The sequence below is a fragment of the Rhinopithecus bieti genome, unplaced genomic scaffold, assembly GCF_001698545.2.
Source record: "Rhinopithecus bieti isolate Rb0 unplaced genomic scaffold, ASM169854v2 scaffold_33444, whole genome shotgun sequence".
Classification (NCBI taxonomy): Eukaryota; Metazoa; Chordata; class Mammalia; order Primates; family Cercopithecidae; genus Rhinopithecus; species Rhinopithecus bieti.
Window position 1 is genome coordinate 1,040,421 of NW_016814544.1, and position 21,659 is coordinate 1,062,079.

The 21,659-nt window shown below is 45.2% G+C and overlaps 1 protein-coding gene and 1 pseudogene across 3 annotated transcripts in view; both read left to right on the forward strand.

The window, feature by feature from the left end:
* The first annotated feature begins 1,451 nt into the window (after nucleotides 1-1,451).
* On the forward strand, nucleotides 1,452-1,917 carry LOC108514839 (transcription and mRNA export factor ENY2 pseudogene; annotated as a pseudogene).
* A 3,399-nt stretch (nucleotides 1,918-5,316) lies between these two features.
* Nucleotides 5,317-21,659, forward strand: part of ZDHHC5 (zDHHC palmitoyltransferase 5) — a 36,669-nt gene continuing 20,326 nt past the window's right edge. The window contains exons 1-3 of one of the 3 annotated variants that reach the window (XM_017851371.1): nucleotides 5,317-5,608; nucleotides 9,686-10,849; nucleotides 19,709-19,830. In XM_017851371.1, coding sequence (XP_017706860.1) covers nucleotides 10,746-10,849; nucleotides 19,709-19,830 — 226 coding nt within the window. In that variant the 5' untranslated portion in view covers nucleotides 5,317-5,608; nucleotides 9,686-10,745. Of the gene's footprint in view, nucleotides 5,662-5,875; nucleotides 6,015-9,685; nucleotides 10,850-19,708; nucleotides 19,831-21,659 lie in introns of those variants that run through there. The other 2 variants (XM_017851372.1, XM_017851373.1) reach the window with 2 other exon arrangements.

The following is a 21,659-nucleotide window of genomic DNA, read 5'->3' on the forward strand; positions in this document are numbered from 1 at the left end:
GGGGGGGGGGGGGGCGGGGGAGATGGAGTTTCACTCTTGTTGCCCAGGCTGGAGTGCAACGGTGCAATCTGGCTCACCGCAACCTCCGCCTCCCAGGTTCAAGCGAATCTCCTGCCTCAGCCTCCCAAGTAACTGGGATTACAGGCATACGCTACCATGCCCGGCTAATTTTGTATTTTTAGTAGAGATGGGGTTTCTCCGTGTTGGTCAGGCTTGTCTCGAACTCCTGAGCTTGGGTGACCCGCCCGCCTTGGCCTCCCAAAGTGCTGGGATTACAGGCGTGAGTCAGCGCGCCTGGCTGATCTCCTCCTTCCCTTCCCTCTTTCTTTCCTTCCTTCCTTCTCTCTTTCTTTTTCTTTCCTTTCCTTTCTCCCTCCTTCCTGCTTTTTCTTTCTCTTTTTCTTCTCTTTCCTTCTTTTTTCTTTCTTTTCATTCCTTCCCCTTCCTTCCTATTCCCTCCTTTCCTTCCCTCACCTCCCCTCCTCTCTCCTCCCCTTCCCTCCCCCACCTTCCTTCCCTCCTTCTGAGTTTTACTATGTCACCCAGGCTGGAGTGCAGTGGCATGACCTTGGTGCACTGCAACCTCTGCCTGCCGGGTTCAAGTTATCCTCCTGCCTCAGCCTCCTGAGTAGCTGAGTAGCATGTGCCACCATGCTTGGCGAATTTTTGTATTTTTAGTAGAGATGGGGTTTTGCCATGTTGGCCAGGCTGGTCTCGACCTTCTGACCTCAAGTGATCCATCCACCTTGGCCTCCCAAACTGCTGGGATTAGCCTGGCTGATGACTTTAAATTTTGAAAAGATCACTGTTTTGGAGAGAGTGGGTTATAGGGCAAGTGTAGAAGCAAGGACAGTAATTAGGAGAGTTTTGTAAGAGTGTGAATGTGAGAACTGGTGGGGGATGAAATACTAGGGCAGTACAGGTGGAGCTGGTGAGAGGGTATTCTGAAGGTAGGACTTCCTAATGGAGTGGTGAGGAAAACGATGGAATCAAGGATGCATCCTAGATTTTTTTTAACAAGAGACACTAGGTTAGACATGAGATTGGGGAAACTCAGGGAGTTGTCCCTTGAGGGACAAGGGAAACTTAGGGAGGGGGGAAGGAAATGTCAAGTTTTTTGGCAGTGTTAAATTTGAGCTATAAATTGTCCATGGGAGGCGGAGGTTGCAGTGAGCCGAGATCGTGCCACTGCACTCCAGCCTCGGTGACAGAGCGAGACTCCATCCCCTTCTCCCCTGCCAAAAAAAATGCAGGAGCGAAGGAGGTAGGATCCACAGCACAAAGGTAAGAACTACTTTTTAACACATAGACATTTCACAAGGACAGGAAGAAAGATAGCAGTATTTAAACACGAAGAGGTTGACCAGGAGCACTGACTCACACCTGTAATCCCAGCACTTTGGGAGGCTGAGGCAGGCAGATCACTTGAGCTCAGCAGCTGGAGACTACCCTGGCCAACATGGTGAAACCCCATCTTTACTAAAAACACAAAAATTGGGAAATGCGTGTTCTAGCTTTCTGTGTGCTTAGGTGCCCAAGCTACTGAGGGTCTAAGTCTGGGCAGCCAGAGTGTGGTTAGCAAGATGAACAAAGATGCGCAGATGAGAGGAGCGATTAACCAAAAGTTGATAGAAACTGGAGAAAGAGAACGCTTCAAAGAGTTGCTGAGAGCTAAATTAATTGAATGAGGCTGGAAGGATCAGTTGAAGGCACACTGTAAAGAGGTAATTAAAGAAAAAGGACTAGAACACGATACTGTTGATGACTTGGTGGTTGAAATCACTCCAAAAGGCAGAACCCTGGTACCTGACAGTGTAAAGAAGGACCTCCTAGAAAGAAGAAGAACATTCCTTGCTCAGCATGCCAGCCTTTAAGGTTGAATTAGATTGTGTTGTTCTGTGCTTTTATTTCTGAAAGTAAAACTTGCCATAAATTAGAAAACAGTTTCTCCAAATAAAATCTTTTTTTGTATGATGGTATAGTTTTCACTGATGATGTACCCATTGTATTGATTTTTTCCCCTAAATGTGTTATTTTAATAAATAGTTCATGAATTAAAAAAAAAACATAAAAATTAGCTGGGTGGGGTGGCATGTGCCTGTAGTCCCAGCTACTCTGGAGGCTGAGGCATGAGAATCACTTGAGCCTGGGAGATGGAGGTTGCAGTGATTCTAGATCACACCACTGTACTCCAGCCTGGGTGACAGGAGTGAAACCCTGTCTCAACAAAAACAAACAAACAAACATACATAAAGAGGTTGTTGGTTGGTTTGGTGCTGAAAGGCAGGGCATTCCTCTCTGATTGCTTCTAAACCCCAGGGCAGCATTTTGTCCTTATTTGCATATTTATTTACTAGTGAGTTGAACTAAAAATGACCCAGTGGTTTGCCATCTATAGGCATGAGAAAATGCAACCGAAGACAATTTGGAAAAGTGTAGATAAGCTACGCTAGAAAAACTAAAGGGCCGGGTGCAGTGGCTTATGCCTGTAATCTCAGCACTTTGAGGGGCTGAGGTAGGAGGATCTTGAGTCTAGGAGTTCGAGACCAGCCTGGGCATTACTTAGTGAGACCTCATCTATACAAAAATCTAAAAAAATTAGCCAAGCATGGTGGCACAGCTACTCAGGAAGCTGAGGTGGGAGGATTGCTTGAGAATGGAAGGGGGAGGTTGTTGTCAGCTGAGATAGCTCCACTATACTCCAGCTGGGTGACAGAGCCAGACCCTGTCTCAAAAAAGAAAACAAAAACCTATAAGGTATTAATCGATAAACATATTAAAGTAATTTGAAGTTTGAGTGGTCTGGATATCCCACTGTTTTAGCCTAGATTTTACTCTGGATACTTTTCAGAAGTAGCTGGCACTTTCAACTTTATGTTCTTCTATTAAACGTTCTTTCCAAGAAATACCTTGAGTGATCCCAAGGAAAACTGGACAAGTGGAATCTCTGTCTTTCAACTTTGAGACAGTGATTATTCCTCTGTTAGTGCTCATCCACCTAAGAAAGCTTGCCAAGCCAAGCTAGTATCCCAGGGGAGTTGAGTTTGGTTGGATGGTGGAAGACTGATTTTTTTTTTTCCATTTAGCACTGTCTAGCCAAGAGACACCACTATTTACAAGTTCTTAGAGAGCTGAAAGGGAAGTAAAAATGCCTAATTTGTGAAGTGGAGAAAATCAGGAAGTCTAAAATCCAAGAAAATATGCAACAGAAAAATGAAAGCTGACTTAATCTTAAAGAAACATGGCTTACAGGTAGAAAATACCAGTATCAGGTTAGGCACCGTGGCTCACGCCTGTAATCCCAACACCTTGGGAGGCCGAGGTGGGAGGATTATTTGAGGTCAGGAGTTCTGGACCAGTCTGGCCAACATGGTGAAACCCCATCTCTACTAAAAATACAAAAATTAGCCGGGTGTGGTGGCGCATGCCTGTGATCCCAGCTACTCGGGAGGCTGGGGCATGAGAATTGCTTGAACCAGGGAGGAGGAGGTTGCCATGAGCTGAGGTCGTGCCACTGCACTCTAGCCTGGGTGACGGCGTGAGACTCCCTCTCAAAAAATCAAAAATGAAATACCAGTATTGTATCTTCAATAATGCCTTAAATTTACCTTTCATATGATCTAAAGAGGTTTTGTTTTGTTTTAAGAGGGAGTCTTGCTGTGTCCCAGGCTGGAGTGAAGTTGTGTGATCTCGGTTCACTGCAACCTCTGCCTCCTGGATTCAAGCAATTCTCTTGCCTCAGCCTACCGAGTAGCTGGGATTACAGGCGCCCCCCACCATGCCTGACTGATTTTTGTATTTTTAGTAGAGACGGAGTTTCAGTATGTTGGCCAGGGTGGTCTCGAACTCCTGACCTCGTGATCCGCCCGCCTTGGCCTCCCAAAGTGCTGGGATTACAGGCGTGAACCACCACGCCAGGCCAGGTCTAAAGAGTTTTAAAAATACAAAGTCGTTATAAAGAACTCTCAAGTGTGTTGCAATAAATGCTGGATTGACGCTGTTAACAAGAATAAACTAGAACTCCATGTCAGAGAAGGAATTAGACTCCAGAAAACAGGAGAAGGTAGTTCTCCTTTACCTTGCTGCCTGATACTAAAGTGTCAGAACCACAGTAAAGCCAGCAACATTTGAGACCAAACCCGAGGCCAGGCCTCAGGATTTTACAGACAGGTAAGGGGCCTCGGCTTCAGGGAAGTGGCTCGTGAAACACCTTTTTGAGGGGCCATTATGTAATAGCCAGAGTTGCTTTCCAAAAAAGAAACAGCCTCGAACTGAACGGGGAGAGAACACGTGGCATTGCTATTGGGTTCACAGCTGTCTTGGGCTAATCAGGGCAAAGCGTAGCACTGTGACCTATGCAGAATGAGCTCGCCAGGGACCTAGAGAACCTTTTGCTTCCAGCTTTGTATTCTCGGATTGGGTGAGGTGAGGGATGCGGGCGCCCACTCCACCTGTGGCAGTGGGAAACTAATGGAATTCAGGGAGTTCACCTCCCGGCTCGCACGCCGGGTGCGGGAGCGTGCTGCCACCGCCTCAGGTCGCGCGCTCTTTAGGCTTCCCTCTCACGGTTAGCGCTACGGCTCAAAGGCTGGCGCCTGCTCTTCTTCATCTCCCTCCCCGGCCCTTGGCAGGTGACTCGCCCTACAATGGCTCTTCAAGTCCGGGCGTCCCCTTCATGTGGGAGCTACAGCCCAGAGCATTCCATCACCCTGGATTCTGCCTGGACCAGCGACCTCGCCGGACTGAAGATTTCTCCAGCAAGATTGTTTTAAATAAAGTTTTCGCCGTCTGAAAAAAAAAAAAAAAAAAGGAGGTGGGAAGGAGAAAAGGGAGGCCTAGTCACCAAATGGTTGGCCAATCCGTCGCGAAGGGGCTGAAGCAGGAAGCGGCAAAACTCCGTCAGTAATTGGCTGCACTGGAAGCCTGTCTGGACTGTACCACCTCACTGGGAGAGGGGTTGCTGAATTCGAGAAGGTAGCTGCTTGCTTTTGAGTACTTCCAGTACACACACATAATTCTTTTCTTCTTTCCGAGGGTTTTTGCTTGGATTCAGTGGGAATACAACAGGACGCAGGAGAAGGGAAGACTCGCCTGGCCATTTCCTCATTCCTGACTCCTGTGCATTAGGCCAATCCTTGTCTCTTAGTCGTCTCCGCAACCCCACGGCCTTACGTGCGCGCTCTCGTCTCCTCGAGTGCGTACGTCGCTGTGTTGCTGCAGCCAATCAGACCCCGAGGTCGCCCCGGTCGCCAGGGTTCGCGCGCACGCCCCAGATCGGAGTCGGGGTGGGGGCTATGGGTGAATGGGAGAGTGAGCGGGGGTGGGCGCGGCAGCGCGAGCCGCATGAATGAGACAAACGTGCGCCGCGCGAGACGTCGCGCGAGCCCGGACCAGGGAACCAATGGGAACGCTGGAAGGGTTCGAGACCCGGCACTGAGGGCAACGGCCGCGCGCCGGCTCCGAGTCGAGCGTCGCCTGGCGGGAGCGCGCGGCAGCGGGGCGGGCGTGGAGCGTGCGGGGGCCGCGCACTGCTTCTCTGAGGCAGGACGGCACTGCCGGGAGGCGGCGGTGACAACGACGGTGGTGGTGACGGGCACCGGGCTCGGGGGTGAGTGCCGAGGACACCGGTCCCTGCGGAACCGGAAGTGCCGGACCAGTGAGGTGGGAGGGGAGGGTGACCTCTAGGGAAGGGGGACCGACGACGGGGAGGGGGTTAAGGCCCAATTTCTCCTTCGGGCCGGGTCTTCCAACCGCGGCGGGACCCGTGGGCCCTGGAAACGGACGACGAGTAGAGGCCGGGGATCCACGGCCACCACGGTTCGGAACGGGTTGGAGTCGGCCACTCAGCTCGAGACCACAGTCCCCGGTGCCTGGCGCCCAGCCGCCGCCCCTTCCGCCCCCGGCCCTGCGCCCTCGGGCTTTGCGGTCCCTGCTGCCCGCTCTCTCAACCTCGGTGGGCCTGGCCGCCGTGGATTCCTTCTCGGTTTCAGCGGTCGTCAGTCCTGCCCTAACGGGTGATTCTCTTTGCCCCCGTCCGGTGGTGGGGACCGCGTGCTGTTTCCTTTTTACCGCTCTGCGGTTCGATTCCCTTGCTCCACTCTGCTGATACTTATTTTGGCTCAAGCTTCATTCTGTTACCTGTTCTCTCTCACCCGTCCGCTTCCTCCTCCTACCGCCAACAGCCGAGTGCTCCATGTTTTTAGTACTTTGTACTTTTTAAAGTGGAACTCGAATGCGTTTGTCAGTATTTTACCTATGTAAATTTCTTTTTGGGGCAGGGAGGTGGAAAGTGTTTTACCCACTTGGCCAAATGAAACACTGAAATAAGAAAGTTGCTAAAAGTTATGAAGGCAATTGTAGGATCACATATATGTTATACTCTAGACTGTTTTTCTGCCTTGGATTCTTCACTTCCTGGTTAATGCCATCTTGAGCAAGTTGATCTAACATTTTCGTATCATCCTTTTATCTCAGTATCCCTCTGTCCTGGATCCAATATCTTCAGAATGCTCATTATCACCCTTTCTATAAACTTAATGTTTACAAAATTATATTGCCATGTATTTTACGATCTCGGTATATAATGATAACACCCACATTAAACTTCTTGGCTCTTTCTCCCATACCTTGACATGTGAATTATTCCATGGTACCTTTATTGCTGTGTATTTAGATTTACTCTATTGTACTGTTACACCACTTATTTCAACAAAAAATAGTTGTGTTGTCCTTGGTACTGCTGGTATCCACCTGTTTAAGGAAATACCTATATTAAACCTTATTAAAGCCTTCAAACCACATATCCTGTATTGTTTTACATATACATATTTCCATTTCATAGTTTACTCTGTGCCTCAATATGGCATACATATTATTATTATTATTATTATTTTTTGAGACGGAGTCTGGCTCTGTCACCCAGGCTGGAGTGCAGTGGCTGCGTTCTTGGCTCACTGCAACCTCCACCTCCCGGGTTCAAGCGATTCTTGCGCCTCAGCCTCCCTAGTAGCTGGGATTTCAGGCGTGCGCCATCACGCCCTGCTCATTTGTTTGTATTTTTAGTAGAGACAGGGTTTTGGCATGTTGGCCAGGCTGGTCTCGAACTCCTGACCTCCAATGATCCGCCCGCCTCAGCCTCCCAAAGTGCTGGGATTACAGGCATGAGCCACCGCGCCTGGCCGGCATACATATTCTTGTTTACTTTTTTGATACTAGTATGGATTCGGACTCTTGACTCTGATGAACGACGCTCACCCTTGTGGTTTCATCCTACTATCTGCAGCATATCCTTCTGCTAAGAATTGGTTCATCTTTATTTATACCCAGTAAATTCTTAGGTTTTATGGTTTATCTTCTATTGTGTAGCCCCCCCAAGCATCTCAGATGTGGATCTCTTTTGTATTCCCAGTATTATACTCCCAAAATTGCATGGCCTTTCATGACTCTGTGTTGCTATGTCAGTATTAGTCCATGTGACTTTTTTCCTGTGGAAAATATATGAAATAATATATAGTATCTAAATGATATTCTACTCTAGATAAAATTTAAGTAGTGTAATTTTCCATCTTTTCTAGTCTTTGGGATTTTGAGGGAAAAGTTTGCTTTAATAGTACATGTTGGCCAGGCAGGGTGGCTCACACCTGTAATCCCAGCACTTTGGGTGAGTGGGCAGATCACCTGGAGGTCAGGAGTTTGAGACCGGCCTGGGCAACATAGTGAAACCCCGTCTCTACTAAAGATACAAAATTAGCTGGGTGTGGTGGTGCCCTCCTGTAATCCCAACTGCTCAGGAGGCTACGGCAGGAGAATTGCTTGAATCGGGGAAGTGGAGTTTGCAGTGAGCTGAGATCACACCATGCACTTCAGCCTGGGTGACAGAGGGAAACTGTGTTTAAAAAAAACAAGGTACAGATTGTCTACAAACCAAGAATTTGCTTTTGTTAACAAAGTTACTGAGGGCTACATTCCAAATGTTAGCTTTGATTCCTGTAGGAAACTGAGAGTTAAATAATCATTAAATCAGAGACTAGAGAGGTTTTATGTTTTCTAGGACTATAACAATTTCTTAGAATTTCTGGGCGCTCACTGTATTCTAATACTGCTGTTTGGCCCTCTGAAACTCACATTTTAAAGAAAGAAATGAATCATAAGGGAAGGCACCTTTTCTTTCCATGCCACAGGTGAGAGAGGAAGCGGTAAATTATAGGGCATATTTATATTTTGTTATCTTAATCTTCTGAATTTTTTTTTTTTTTTTTTTTTTTTTTTTTTTTTTTTGAGACAGAGTCTTGCTGTGTCGCCCAGGCTGGAGTGCAGTGGCTCACTGCAACCTCTGCCTCCTGGGTTCAGGTGATTCTCCTGCCTCAGCCTCCTGAGTAAGCTGGGACTACAGGCGCCCGCCTCGCTAATTTTTGTATTTTTAGTAGAGAAGGGAATAAAACTACTTTTAAAGTTCTAACTTAAAATTTTTGGCTTGCGGATTCCAAGTTGTCATCTCTGGGCAGGTAGTGGAGGAAAAGGTAGAAAGGGTTTGTGTCACCAAAGGGGCATGTGACCTCTTGGGTTCTGAACCTCAAGTGATTCAGTGGAATGTCCTCAGGCATTCTGTAGCCTTCAATTTTAAAGAGTGGATAAGGGACTGCGTCACCAGATAATGTGAGTAAAGTGCTTTGAGATCACCAGATGAAAAGCATCTTATAAAATCCCAAGATGCTGGTGTTAGTTTGTTACTGTCATCAACAGAAGTCATTGTTATTCTTTTTTTTTTTTTTAATTATTTTTTATTTTTTTTTTGAGGCGGAGTCTTGCTCTGTCGCCCGGACTGGAGTGCCACCTCGCCCGGCTAGTTTTTTTTTTGTATTTTTAGTAGAGACGGGGTTTCACCGTGTTAGCCAGGATGGTCTCGATCTCCTGACCTCGTGATCCGCCCGTCTCGGCCTCCCAAAGTGCTGGGATTACAGGCTTGAGCCACCGCGCCCGGCCGTCATTGTTATTCTTAATCATATTGGGCAGGTGGGGCTCAATTACCTTAGGCCAATATAGGAATAATAAACTGTTGAATTGGGAAAAAAGGACCAACCCTATGCTTTATTCAGTTTCTCATAGAGGGCATCATGCCTTTCTATGCAAGAACATTTCTTACCCAGTGTTCTAATGGGTGATTCCAGAAGACCAAAAATTCAGCCTCTGCCTCTTCAGGATTGTAACTAAAAAGCATAGAGGAGCAAGAGAAACACACAGAGAAAGAAAATGAGACTTGCTTTCCTAATTTTGAGGTTAATTTTTTCTTTTTTCACTATAGCAATAAACATTTTTCTTGTCCAAAGAGAAATCTTTGTTCTAGGACTGCCCTTCACTGCCGTGCCCTTGTTTGTGGTTTTGATATTCTTGGTATTTGTTACTACCATCTCTGTCAGGTGAGATGGGCCCATTACAAGAACTAGTCCTTTGATGACTTTTGACCAGATTAAGCCATGTTCTCCTTCCAGTCTGAACAGAGCAAAGGATTCTGAATCAGTTTTCCTCCCAATTCAGAGTCCTTTCTTACCTACATACTTGTAAGTGAAATGGAAAACAGTCTTTCTTTCAGAAAGTACTTTTTAACAGCAGCCTGTGGAATTTTAGCCTTGGTGTCTAAGAAAAACCCTGAAAGAATTCTCTGATAAAGATACTTGTTTTTCTCCAGGTGAGGCACAATAACCCGGTTGAACTCTGCATCTGGAAAGCTGAAGACTGAAGAAAGATAAGAGACATTGACTAGTCTGGAAACAGGGACGTCTTTGGAACTTCGTTTTCATCCACAGTAAACTTTTTAAGTGTCATCAAGTGGAATTGATTTCTTCATCTTATTCTGCCTATTGGGAAGAACATGGCTTCAAGGATTTTAAGTTTCCCTTTAGTTTTACATGAACTCTGTAGGAAACAGAGCCCTTAAAGGGCTTGGGAATAACAAGAGATTGAAGACAGACAAGCTTGCCCTGTTTTCCTTGCCCCTTCAAAGAAAAGGATTTACAACTCAAACTTACCACAGTTGTTGTCCAGCTTTAGCCATTAAGAGAGAAATAAACCACCGTTGCCAGACTGCAAGCCCTGCTGAAGTCAGGGTGTGGGAGTGGTGGCATTGAGAAGACTGCCTAAAAGAGACAAAGACTGCAGTAAACACAACTCTTCTTTAAAAGTTGGAAGGGGCCTCAGGTTCCTTCTTGGATTGAAATCGAAACACAGGGCACACCTCTTTTAGGTGCAGCTCACATTTTATGGAACTGTAGTTGTGGAGGTACTATAGTATCTCCTCAGAAGAATTTTTCTTTGCCCAAAGTTTTTTTGCCATACCCTGATATTCTCCCCTTCTTTTGAAGACCTGCCTCCATCCATGAGCTGTATCTTGATCTGTCTGACTGTCCATGTTTTCCGCCTGCAACCATTTGCATTTGTACAGCCTACTGTTTGTCTCCAATTTTTAAACTGTACAAGTTGTGTTTCTTAATCTTCCCTTCTGCCTTGTTCTGGAGAGGTGGTTATTCATCATTTGGAATCACCTTTCCCCCTCCCATGTGCTTTCCTTCATTTGAGATCTTTTGACCTTTGGCTTTATTTGGGAGGGGGAAGGGTGATAAAGTTTTCTGTTTCCCTGGTTTCCTTTTGTACTCCTTTCTGTTGCTTCCCTCCTCCCATTTTCTTGTCTGTTCTGCCGCTGTGTGGGCCTGGGCTATGCGGCAGGGCAGATTTCCCATCAGAGCTCCAACATGCCCGCAGAGTCTGGAAAGAGATTCAAACCCAGCAAGTATGTCCCGGTCTCTGCAGCCGCCATCTTCCTAGTGGGAGCTACGACACTCTTCTTTGCCTTTACGTGAGTTTTCTCCCAGCAGGGATGTTTGGGTGGGTGGATACTCCATGGGAAGTGAGGAGGTATGCTTTCTCTTGAGTTTTGCAAAGCCAAGTGACTGAGAGGGCTCAGTGTCTGGTACAGGTAAATCCAAATCCCAGAGATGTGTAAGAAAAGTGAGAAAAAGCCTGTCCTTTCAGCCTTGTTATACATTTTACTGAAATTCTGCTGAATCTTCTACCTACCCTTTCCTCCTTTATTTTGGAATCATAGATGTCTTCATATTTTTCTACCCAGCTCCATCATTAGATGATCCTAAACTAGGAAGGAAGTGGGAGGAAACCACCAGAGAGGCTTAAAGCAGTTTAAGCAGTCAATTCTATGAGAAAGAGAACTAGACTAGACTAAAGGCTTTTTTTTTTTTTTTTTTGAGACAGCATCACTCTGTCACTCAGGCTGGAGTGCAGTGGCGTGGTCTCAGCTCACTGCAACCTCCGCCTCCCAAGTTCAAGCGATTCTCCTGCCTCAGCCTCCTGAATACCTGGGATTAAAAGTGCCCACCACCACGCTGGGCTAATTTTTGTATTTTCAGTAGAGATGGGGTTTCACCATATTAGCCAGGCTGGTTTCAAACTCCTGACCTCAAGTGATCTGTCCCCCCTCAGTGTGAACCACCTTGCTGGGTTGACTAAAGGCTTTTTAAATGCTAATGGCTTTTTTCCAGGATGTCTGAAGCTTAGGTTTGAGATTGTGGAAACTGAGAGTACTGGAAAATTTCAGAATTGATTTATAAGATATACCAATGAGACAGTTTTGGCTTTTAGTGTTACCCAGATGATTTTCTTTGTACTCTTAAGAGCAGAAGCCTGGAGAAGTGAAGGCCAATGAGAAAGGAAAGGGTAAGTTGTATTTGGGAAGAGAGTCCTAAAAGAGTTCCTTTATGTTAGTTTCTGCTGAGGGAATGACAGTAATTCTCCCATTACTTGGTTCTGTTGGGAAAAGCAGTTGGTATGAAAAAATTTCCCATTTAGGATCTAGGATCTGCATCATTCTCACTTTGATCTTCAGACTTTGTTCATTTACTTGTTATTGGAAGAGACTGAGTGATTTACCCTTCCCTTTTTCCTCAGTTTTTTTTTTTTTTTTTAAGCTCTTGACCATCTGGAAAGCATCCTTGCTGTTACCTGTTTATAAATTAACATGTACCAGGCTTCTGAGCTTTATACTGTTGAGTCATTGATTTAGCGCTCTAGTTGCACCTCTTGGAATCGTCAGAGCATGCTGGATCTTCTGGGAAGTTACTTTGTCATGGTTCTGGCTCAAACCTAGTTGAGAAGTGCCATTTAGGGCAACATGAGGTTGCTGGAAAGAGGAAGAAAGTGAATTGAAGTGGTAGGGAATAAAAACACTTGGGCTCATTGAAGTAGAGATTGTTGGGGTGGAGGCAGTTATACACAGAAGTTAAATCTGAGGTAGGAGGGAAGGAAAACCCCCCATATTGAGCTTTAGAAGCCAAAAGATATTCTGAAAAATGTGGGTCACATTGTCTAAAGAGTCAGCAAAGTAATACTGATACATTTTCTAGTTTTAAACAAGGAGGGAAAGAATCACTATCTAAGGCATGAACGCCATCCTGCTTCTCACCTCCTCTGAAGCGGAGAAATTGTAGATTTTTTGACCCCCAGCTCTGAGCCTGAGCATACCTGCTAGAGGCTCTCAAGGATCTAGAGACAGTGCTGCTCTTCTCTGACTTAATATTTTTTTCATAATCTTTTTCTCTTGCTTAAACTCAACATGTTCACTGTTCTGTCCTTCTTCATGTATTTACTACCAGAAACAGGGGTGAGTCTTTGGTGTTAGAACTGGTTTTGGTTTTTGCTAATATGGCCAGTAAGTAGAATCAAAATTTTAACACAGGGACATTTATATTATATCTTAGTATCCTTGTAGCAGTTTTGATTCTGGGTCAAGAAGGGGATGTACAAGACCAGTTTGACACCCTTAGCTCTGCTCAACTGGGGAGGGTCTATTTTCCTTTAAGAGACAAAGCCTTCGGAGAAGGAAATTGAGGGGACTAAGTGATTCTGTCTTTCAAACTCCCTCTTTTGAGATAGGGCAAGCAGAATCCTTGTTTTTAATTTGCTAATCTGGAACCATTGAAGTGTTTGACTGGTTATACCAGTTTGCCTACAAAGAGTTGTCCTGACATAGGCATTTTCTCAGCTGATAGTTGAAGCTGTTTAACCTACTTTCCCATTCCCTGGTGCCAGTAAAGTAGGAACCCTCCTTATTCCATGGTCTCTTAACTCTAGGAAAGAGGATTTTGGAGGACAATATTGACCCTATTTGGAATTATTGCCTCTCATCCAAAGTTAGAAGAACCCCAAGTCATAGCTGGAGTTCCTTCCCCCTGGCGTTAGTTTTCACAGAACCAATTTCTGGGCTCCCTCTTTTCCTATGCATCTCCCCTGTTCACCTTGTGGGGGCATAAACACCGTGTTTATCTTACTCGAGCACCTAGCTCTGGTAATTCTGAAATTCTCATCTCTTCTCCATCTGACTAGAGTATTTCCTCTATAAGCGTTCTTAAAACGGGCCGAGGCACCACTGTTCTTAAAAACTATCCTATCGTGTATTCTACCTCTTTTGAGGTTCAGTTCCTTGGAGAATCCCCTGTTTAAAATCATACACAACCTAAAAAAGAGTTCTGGGTTTCAAATGGAGAGGCAAGAGGAAATCTCTGAACTAGCTCCTATGTGGGGCTGTAAATCTGTAACTACTCTATCATCCTCTTATTCTTTTCACTAGGCTACAACTAGCTACATTATTAGAAGCCCCAGGTGAGAATTACTTTGGGATCTAGAGGACTGTGAGTAGGAGGGAGAGTCCCTTTCAGGTAACAGACTTAATTAGTGGAGGCATGTAGGCTTCAACTAATTAGGAACAATTTACCTTCCATGTTTCTTTAAGTTAGGGAAAGCTGTGAGCAGAAATTACCAGTTGAGTTTGCATCAAAGAAATAGTGATCTTTTGCCCTAGAGAATCTTGAACAGAACAATTGAAGCCTTCCTCCCGGAACCCTAATCCCTCTCATTCCCTGAATTTGTCCAGCACTAAAACTAAGGAATGGCGCGGATCCTGTCTTAATTCTTTTCCGTTTTCACTATTTGAGAGGCAGAGTGTCTGCCGAAGTAACCTTCTACCTCCCAGTTAGTTGCTAGACTTCGTTTAGGATAACTACTTCGATGCTTATCTATCTTAGTTTAACTCCTTTTTTGACTGGCAGAGGGGCAGTGCTATGTAAGTGGGATAAGCACTCTTTGGGGGAGTTTAGGAGATTGATTCTGGTAAAGTCTGTTAACCTTTGTGGACCTAAGTTCTTCCTGTCTATAAGGAGAACGTTGACCTACAGCAGTTTGCATAAGCAACATGACCCTTTTTCAAATTAAATCTTATATACAAAAGAAAACATAAAAGTAGGGCTGCTCTGGTTCAAGTGAGGCTGGCATGTAGAGGCCCAGCCCCTTGGTATTGCCTCTTTACCCTGTAGGATCCCCTGAGACCTTCTAGTGCTCCTGGTAACACCATTTGGAATCACTTTGAATTGTATCTTGTTTAAAGTCTCATCAAACTGTGAACTAGTCCATTTAAGGTCTTATTTTATCCATTTCTAAAGCTGGTGGGGAGGGGGCAGGGATAAGATCTCTGCTTCATGTGATTTTTTTTTTTTTTGAGATTGAGTCTTACTTTGTCACCCAGGCTGGAGTATGGTAGTGTGATCTTGGCTCACTGCAACCTCCGCCTCCTGGGTTCAAGCGATTCTCCTACCTCAACCTCCTGAGTAGCTGGAATTACAGGCGCCTGCCACTACGCCCAGCTAATTTTTGTATTTTTAGTAGAGATGGGGTTTCACCATAATGACCAGGCTGGCCTCAAACTCCTGACTTCAGGTGATCCACCAACCTCGGCCTCTCAGAGTGCTGGGATTACAGTCGTGATCCACTGCGCCTGGCCACTTCATGTGATCTTCTAAGGGAAGGATAAAGTCAGAGTTGTCTGGAAATCCATGATGGTCTTCTCAGGCTCCCATCTATGATATAGCTTGTGGCTTTTCAGTTTCTGCCTCAGTCCTCTTCCAACCCTTTTACCCACAGGAAGTTGGCCAACCTCCATGGATTTCTCTCTGCCTGCCCCCCAACCTGCAGAGGTATTAGCACTTGATTTGAGTGGGAGCTGCCTTGTGATTTAGCACATTAATGGAGCAGTGGTTGTTCCTTTTCCTTCTCACATTGTTTTCTTATTCAGGAATAAGTGCCCAGGTCCTACGTCTCACATTCAGCTGGTTGAAAGTCTGGGTTACAGAGGTACCACAAATGAGGTGTTTTCAGAGAAACTGGGTTGCCTACCTGTAAAGGGAGAAATTGTTTTCTCATAGAATTTTGAGGAAAGCATTTCTAAATGAGGATCCCCCTGGGCAGGAAGTGGAACATTCATTTCAGCCTTCTCTCATCAACAGGGAACACTAGTCATATGCTCAAGCAATATGCTGGGCATGAGTGGAATGCATAGACCTATTCTTTAGGAGCTTAGTGTCTCTGTTTTAAGTGTCCTTGAATCCCTAGTATTTCAGATAGGGGAAGGTAGAGCTGGGATAATTGATGATGATGATAATGATGGTGATAGTTAATAATGTTTTCTTTTGTCTTCTGTCCACTGAATGCTCAGTATCAAGCCAGCTAGTTTAAAAAGAATTCTAGCACTTTGGGAGGCCGAGATGGGTGAATCACGAGGTCAGGAGATCAAGACCATCCTGGCTAACACAGTGAAACCCCATCTCTACTAAAAATACAAAAAAATTAGCCGGACGTGGTGGTGGGCACCTGTAGTTTCAGCTAATCGGGAGGCTGAAACTGGAGAATGGCGTGAACCCAGGAGGCGGAACTTGCAGTGAGCCAAGACTGTGCCGCTGCACTCCAGTCTGGGTGACAGAGTGAGACTCCTTCTCAAAAAAAAAAAAAAAAAAGAATGCTAGAGGCTGGGAGCAGTGGCTTACAAGTGGCTTACACCTGTAATCCCAGTACTTTGGGAGGCAGGGGTGGGAGGATCGCTGAGCCCAGGAGTTTGAGACCAGCCTGGCCAACATAGTGAGACCTGTCTCTACAAAAAACAAGCAAAGTCAGCTGGTCATGGTGGCATGTGGCATGCACCTGTAGTCCCAGCTACTTGGGAGGGTGAGGCAGGAGGGTTGCTTGAGTCGGGGGGGTGATTTCAGTGAGCCAAGATCACACCACTGCACTCCAGCGTGGGTGACAGAGCAAGACCCTGTCTCCAAAAAAATGAATTCTAATGTATTTTGAATGAAGATCTTTCTCCTTCCTTCTCATATTTGTACTATGTTGCTGAAGTAACAAGGTGGAGAGTTTCATATGGATTACCTAAGGCCTTGCATAGCGAAGTATTATTTGAGGCAGGATTAAAATCTAAAGATTCTTGACTCCTACTTTGTGTTTCTTTCTAAGAACTTAACCATTTTTTTGTGATAGGATGCGTTAGGGAGTGCTAGGAAACAGGGTTTCAGGAGTGTGGATATTGGAATCCATTCTCCCAATTTTATTTTTATTTTGTTTTATATATTTATTTTGAGATGGAGTTTCACTCGTACGCCCAGGCTGGAGTGAAGTGGTGCAATCTTGGCTCACTGCAACCTCTGCCCCCTGGGTTCAAGCGATCGTCTTGCCTCAGCCTCCTGAGTAGCTGGGATTACTGGTGCTCACCACCATGCCCAGATAATTTTTGTATTTTTAGTAGAGACGGGGTTTTACCATGTTGGCCAGGCTGGTCTCGAACTCCTGACCTCAGGTGATCCACCTGCCTTGGCATCCCAAAGTGCCAGGGTTATAGGCGTGAGCCACTGTGCCTGGCCCCATTCTCCCAATTTTGTTTGGCCTTGAAAACAGGAGTGCTGAATGGATGGGCAGAAGAACCTGTTCTACCTGAGATGGTATAGGTCTGGTAGTCCTGTCAATGAGTCAGCCAGCCTTCTGGGCTGTGGCCACTCCCTAGGCTTTAGAGCTTTATGATCATTGCCATAGTCTAAGGACAAGCCCCAACAACTCCTGAGCTCTGGCCTCATCTTCCATCAAAGGCAACAGATTCAGACAGGCCACTTGGGGTGGTCACCTAGGAATCTGGCAAAGTACCATAGCAACGGAAAACCTCTCCTTAGATCAAGCAGAATTTGGGATATGGCAAGAACAGGCTCTGCTCACACATGCCTCTCCTTGGTGGGGTGTTCCTTACAGTGCTGATTGGAAGCAATGGTTCTGTGAATCTAGGAGCAAATATTGCCCATGAAGTTGTTATTTGCATCATTTCTAGATTCTGGCACTGTGGGGGCAGACTTCATTTTGGCAACAGATACTGGAATTCCATTCCAGGATTGCACACTTTATCTGGAACAAGTTGATATCCAGAAGGTTGTAGGGGTCAAGTTCATCATCCAGGGGTAGGTTAGCAGGATCCTCAAGAAATTGAGTTGCTTTCCTTAAAAATAAAACTGGCTGGGCATGGTGGCTCATGTCTGTAATCCCAGCACTTTGGGAGGCCAAGGCGGGCAAATCGCTTTGAGCTCAGTGGTTGAGTCCAGCCTGGGCAACATGGTGAAACCCTGTTTCTACAAAAAATTAGCCGGGCGTGGTGATGTGCATCTGTAGTCCCAGCTCCTCAGGAGGCTGGTGTCGAGGATCACTTGAGCTCAGGAGTTTGAGGCTGCAGTGGGCTGTGATCTTGCCACTGCACTGCAGCCTGGGCAAGAGAGCGAGACCCTGTCTCAAAAAACAAAACTGAAGAAAGAGTTGAGTCGGAAAGATTGACATGAGCCTGCAAGAGGTTTCATATCTTGTTCTTATTCTCGTTAGTTTCCCTCAGGGATGGAGACTAAGGTGAATATTTCTTTCAGAAGCTCAAGAGGCCACAGTGGCCAGTTGTAGGAATGAGACTTTTAAATCATGGGCACCTCAGTGTTCTAAGGATTTAATTTCTTTTTCCCTTCTAATTATCTTCCCAGGCAGTAGGAGTCAAGTGAGTCACCCTTTCTCTTCTTCCCCAGGCGGAAATTGAAGTGACAACTTAGTACTAGGGAGGGGCTCTGACCTGGATGACTGGTTTTCAGTTTCTCTCCCTCCCTCTTAAGGAACCTAGGAGATCAGGCTTTGGGGTGAGGCAGTGCAGGAACTCTTCTTTTTGCTTATATTCCACTCCAAACCCTGCCAATGTATGGAGACATCTTTTCTGAACCAAAGAACTCATAGAGGAAGAAGCTTCTATGGGGGGCTTTCTTTGAGGATAGTATAGAACTGTGACTGAAGGTCTCTTTAGTCCCTATAATTGAGGCCCTTGCTCCAGCTTCATTATTTTGTCTTCTAACTGTGTACTGACATATCAAGAGAACCAAACAGCTAATTGATATTTACTATCTAAAAAGCCTGGCATATAATAAATATTAAAAACTTTTTGAAATGAATGGCTGAATGGAATTTGAATAAATAGATGGTGGTGGTAAAGATTTGTGAGATGCTTTGTGACAGTTTTGTCTCTTATCTTTGGTTTACTTATATCTCGTTAAGGAACTGAGTTCCTCCAAACTGCTCTGAGTCAGTGTCAGGGCTGTGCTTTTTGTTTTGGTGGGTGCAGATATCTTTTCTTCACAGAATCCAGGACTGCTGTGGATTAATTCTCTAGAATCATATGCTGTCTTGTCCTCCTGTCCTCTTCTTCCTTTCCTTCAGTGAGCTCTTCCTTCCTTTGACTGGTCCAGATAAAGGGGACAAGGACAGATGCTGTCCTCATTCTGGAGATTAAGTTCTCAGCCACAAAGTAGATTAGAGTATTTAGCCACCGTCTTGGTAGTGGGAAGTTCTCCCTGAGCTGTGACAAGAGTGTTTGATACTACTGACAAAACAAGCAGTACATCATGTTCTTCCAAAACTTCTAGCTCCCAGGAAATCAGCAGAGAAAGGAAGAGCTCTGGAAGCATTCCTATGTAGATTCATATCCTGAAAGAAACTGAGTTTAATTCTGGACTAGAGAATTGTTTATTGGTCAAGAAAAGTTACCTTGAAGCATGTCTCTTGAGTTGATTGCTGTGGAATACTGGGTATGTTTGGGTAGTTTCTTTTTCCTACAAAATTGAGGACTTCTTTGGTCTGTTAGTCTCTATCCTCCCCATTCCTGCTTCATTTTAGACATCAAAGAGTTTACTTCTGTGTCTTGATATCCATTCCCATCTGTGTGTTTTAAAAGAATTTCCCGACCTTAGGAACTGGCCTCTGGTTGAATAAACTCTCAGGCATATCCAATGCAATGAAGAAACTTTAGGCACTTGAGTGGTTCAGAGTCACCTGGCAAGGGGGAGCGGGGGCTAGAGAGGTAGGTGGTATCCCATGCTTTGGGCCAATGTGCAGGTCAGTGGGACGTGGCTGGGATCGTGAAACCTCAGGCTGCTCCAGAGAAGGGAGTGTAGCTGGTATCAGTTACATAGTTAGTACCTAGTTCTCATGTCTGGTTAGAAAGGAGATAAGGACAGATCTCAAAACATGTGGGAAGATCCACAGGGTAAGAATGAATCGGAAGCACAAAGACCTTAGTGCAAGGGGTTAAGATGGGAGAGATTCTGAGTCTTGTACTTTTATCTAAAGTGAGCAGTTCCTATAGAAAACTAGACTCACTTGGTGGGAAAGATAAAGATAATAATTTGGGGTGGCAAGGGTAAACCATACAAGATTTATCTATAGGTAGGGGGCTAAGTCTTTACTGATTTTTGTGTGTATGGTTCGTGTCCAAAATATTACAGGCAACCCCTCATTTTCTTTATTGTCTGTGCAGGTGTCCAGGACTAAGCCTGTATGTGTCACCTGCAGTGCCCATCTACAATGCAATTATGTTTCTCTTTGTGTTGGCCAACTTTAGCATGGCCACCTTCATGGACCCAGGGATTTTCCCTCGAGGTAAGATCTGCTTCTGTCTTAGAAGCACCTTTGAAAAGCACCTTTGAAAAACAATGATTTGGCCCTACGCAGTTGATCTTGGGCCTTAAGAGTCCTGAGATTTTGGGATATGAAAAATAATGATTTGGGCATACGCTGTTGATCTTGGGCCTTAAAGTCCGGGGATTTTGGGATACTTTTATCCTCTCTGATGATGAAAATCAGGTCAGGGCCTTCAGGAATATATGTCATAACTTCTAGTCCTATGATTCACTTTGGGTCAAATCTTTGAGTTTTAGTTATTTGTTCAGCAGAAATTTATTTAAAGCATATGGGTTGGATGCTATTTTTAGGTACAGTAATACCCACAGTGAATTAAGACACTTATAACAGTGTGATGCAGACTATAGTGGAGGCATGAGCAAGGTTCTGTGAGAATATAAAACATTGAGAACAAAGAAATATGAGAACATATTTTGCCCATATAAATTGGGGAAATGCTGCTGAAAATAGGTGGGAAGGACTTTAACAAGTAGAATATAGGAGGGAAGGGCATTTTTAGGCAGAGGAAACAGCACATGCAGAAGCTTATAGCTATGAAATGGCAAACTTAGTGGGGCTAGAGGATGTTATGCATGGTGCAACCAGAGGGATGGGAAGTAAACCCAGAGCCAAATTGTCAAGGACTTTATATACTAAGTTAAATAGATCATACTTTTTCCTTTGGATAGGAAGGGGTCTTTAATTGGAGGACTTAACATCAGTATTCCTTTTAGAAAAATAATTCTTTTTTTTTTTTTTTTTTTTTTTGAAACGAGTCCGCTCTGTTCGCCCAGCAGCTGGAAGTGCAGTGGCCAGATCTCAGGCTCACTTGCGAAACTCTGCCTCCGTCCCTGGGTTTATGGCCATTCTCCTGCTCAGCCTCCTGAGTAGCTGGGAACTACAGGCCGCCCGCACACCTCCACCCGGGGCTAGTTTTTTGTATTTTTTTTAGTCGAGACGGGGTTTCACCATGTTCAGCGCCAGGAATGGTCTCCGATCCTCCTGACCTCGGCTGATGCCGCCTGTCTGCGACCTTCCAAAGTGCCTGGGATTGACACGGCTTGAGGCCACCGCGCCCGGCCACACAAAAATAATTCTTATAAGAATTACAGGCCAGGCGCAGTGGCTTACGCCTGTAATCCCAGCACTTTGGGAGGCCGAGGCGGGCGGATCACCTGACGTCAGGAGTTTGAGACCAGTCTGACCAACATGGTGAAACCCTGTCTCTACTAAAATTACAAAAATTAGCTGGGCATGGTGGCGGGTGCCTATAATCTCAGCTACTCAGGAGGCTGAGGCAGGAGAATCGCTTGAACCCAGGAGGCAGAGGTGGCAGTGAGCCACGATCGCGCCATTGCACTCCAGTGTGGGGGACAGAGCAAGACTCCGTCTCAAAAAAAAAAAAAAGAGCTGCCTTTTGGGAGGCTATGGAAATAAACCAGATGAGCACTTGAATTCAAGGCTGAATTTACAGATTTTTTAGTAGTAGACTCAACAGTTTTTCATGACTTTTCATGATTTTATTTGGCAAGAGAGAGAAAGTGGAGGAATTATCTAGAGTAGTTTCAAGGTTCATAACTGGGAGATAAGTTGAATACTGATTTTTATAAACCAGAATATGAGATACAAGAATGTCAAACGGGTTTGGAGGGAAGACAGAGAATAAATACTCTTAGACGTGTTGAATTTGATATACTTGAATCAGCCAGGTAGAGTTACCCAGTGGGCAATTGAATAGTCAGTGTTGAAGACCTTGATTTAATAATCTTCATCCATGTGATATTTGAAGCAACAGGAGTAAGATTGTC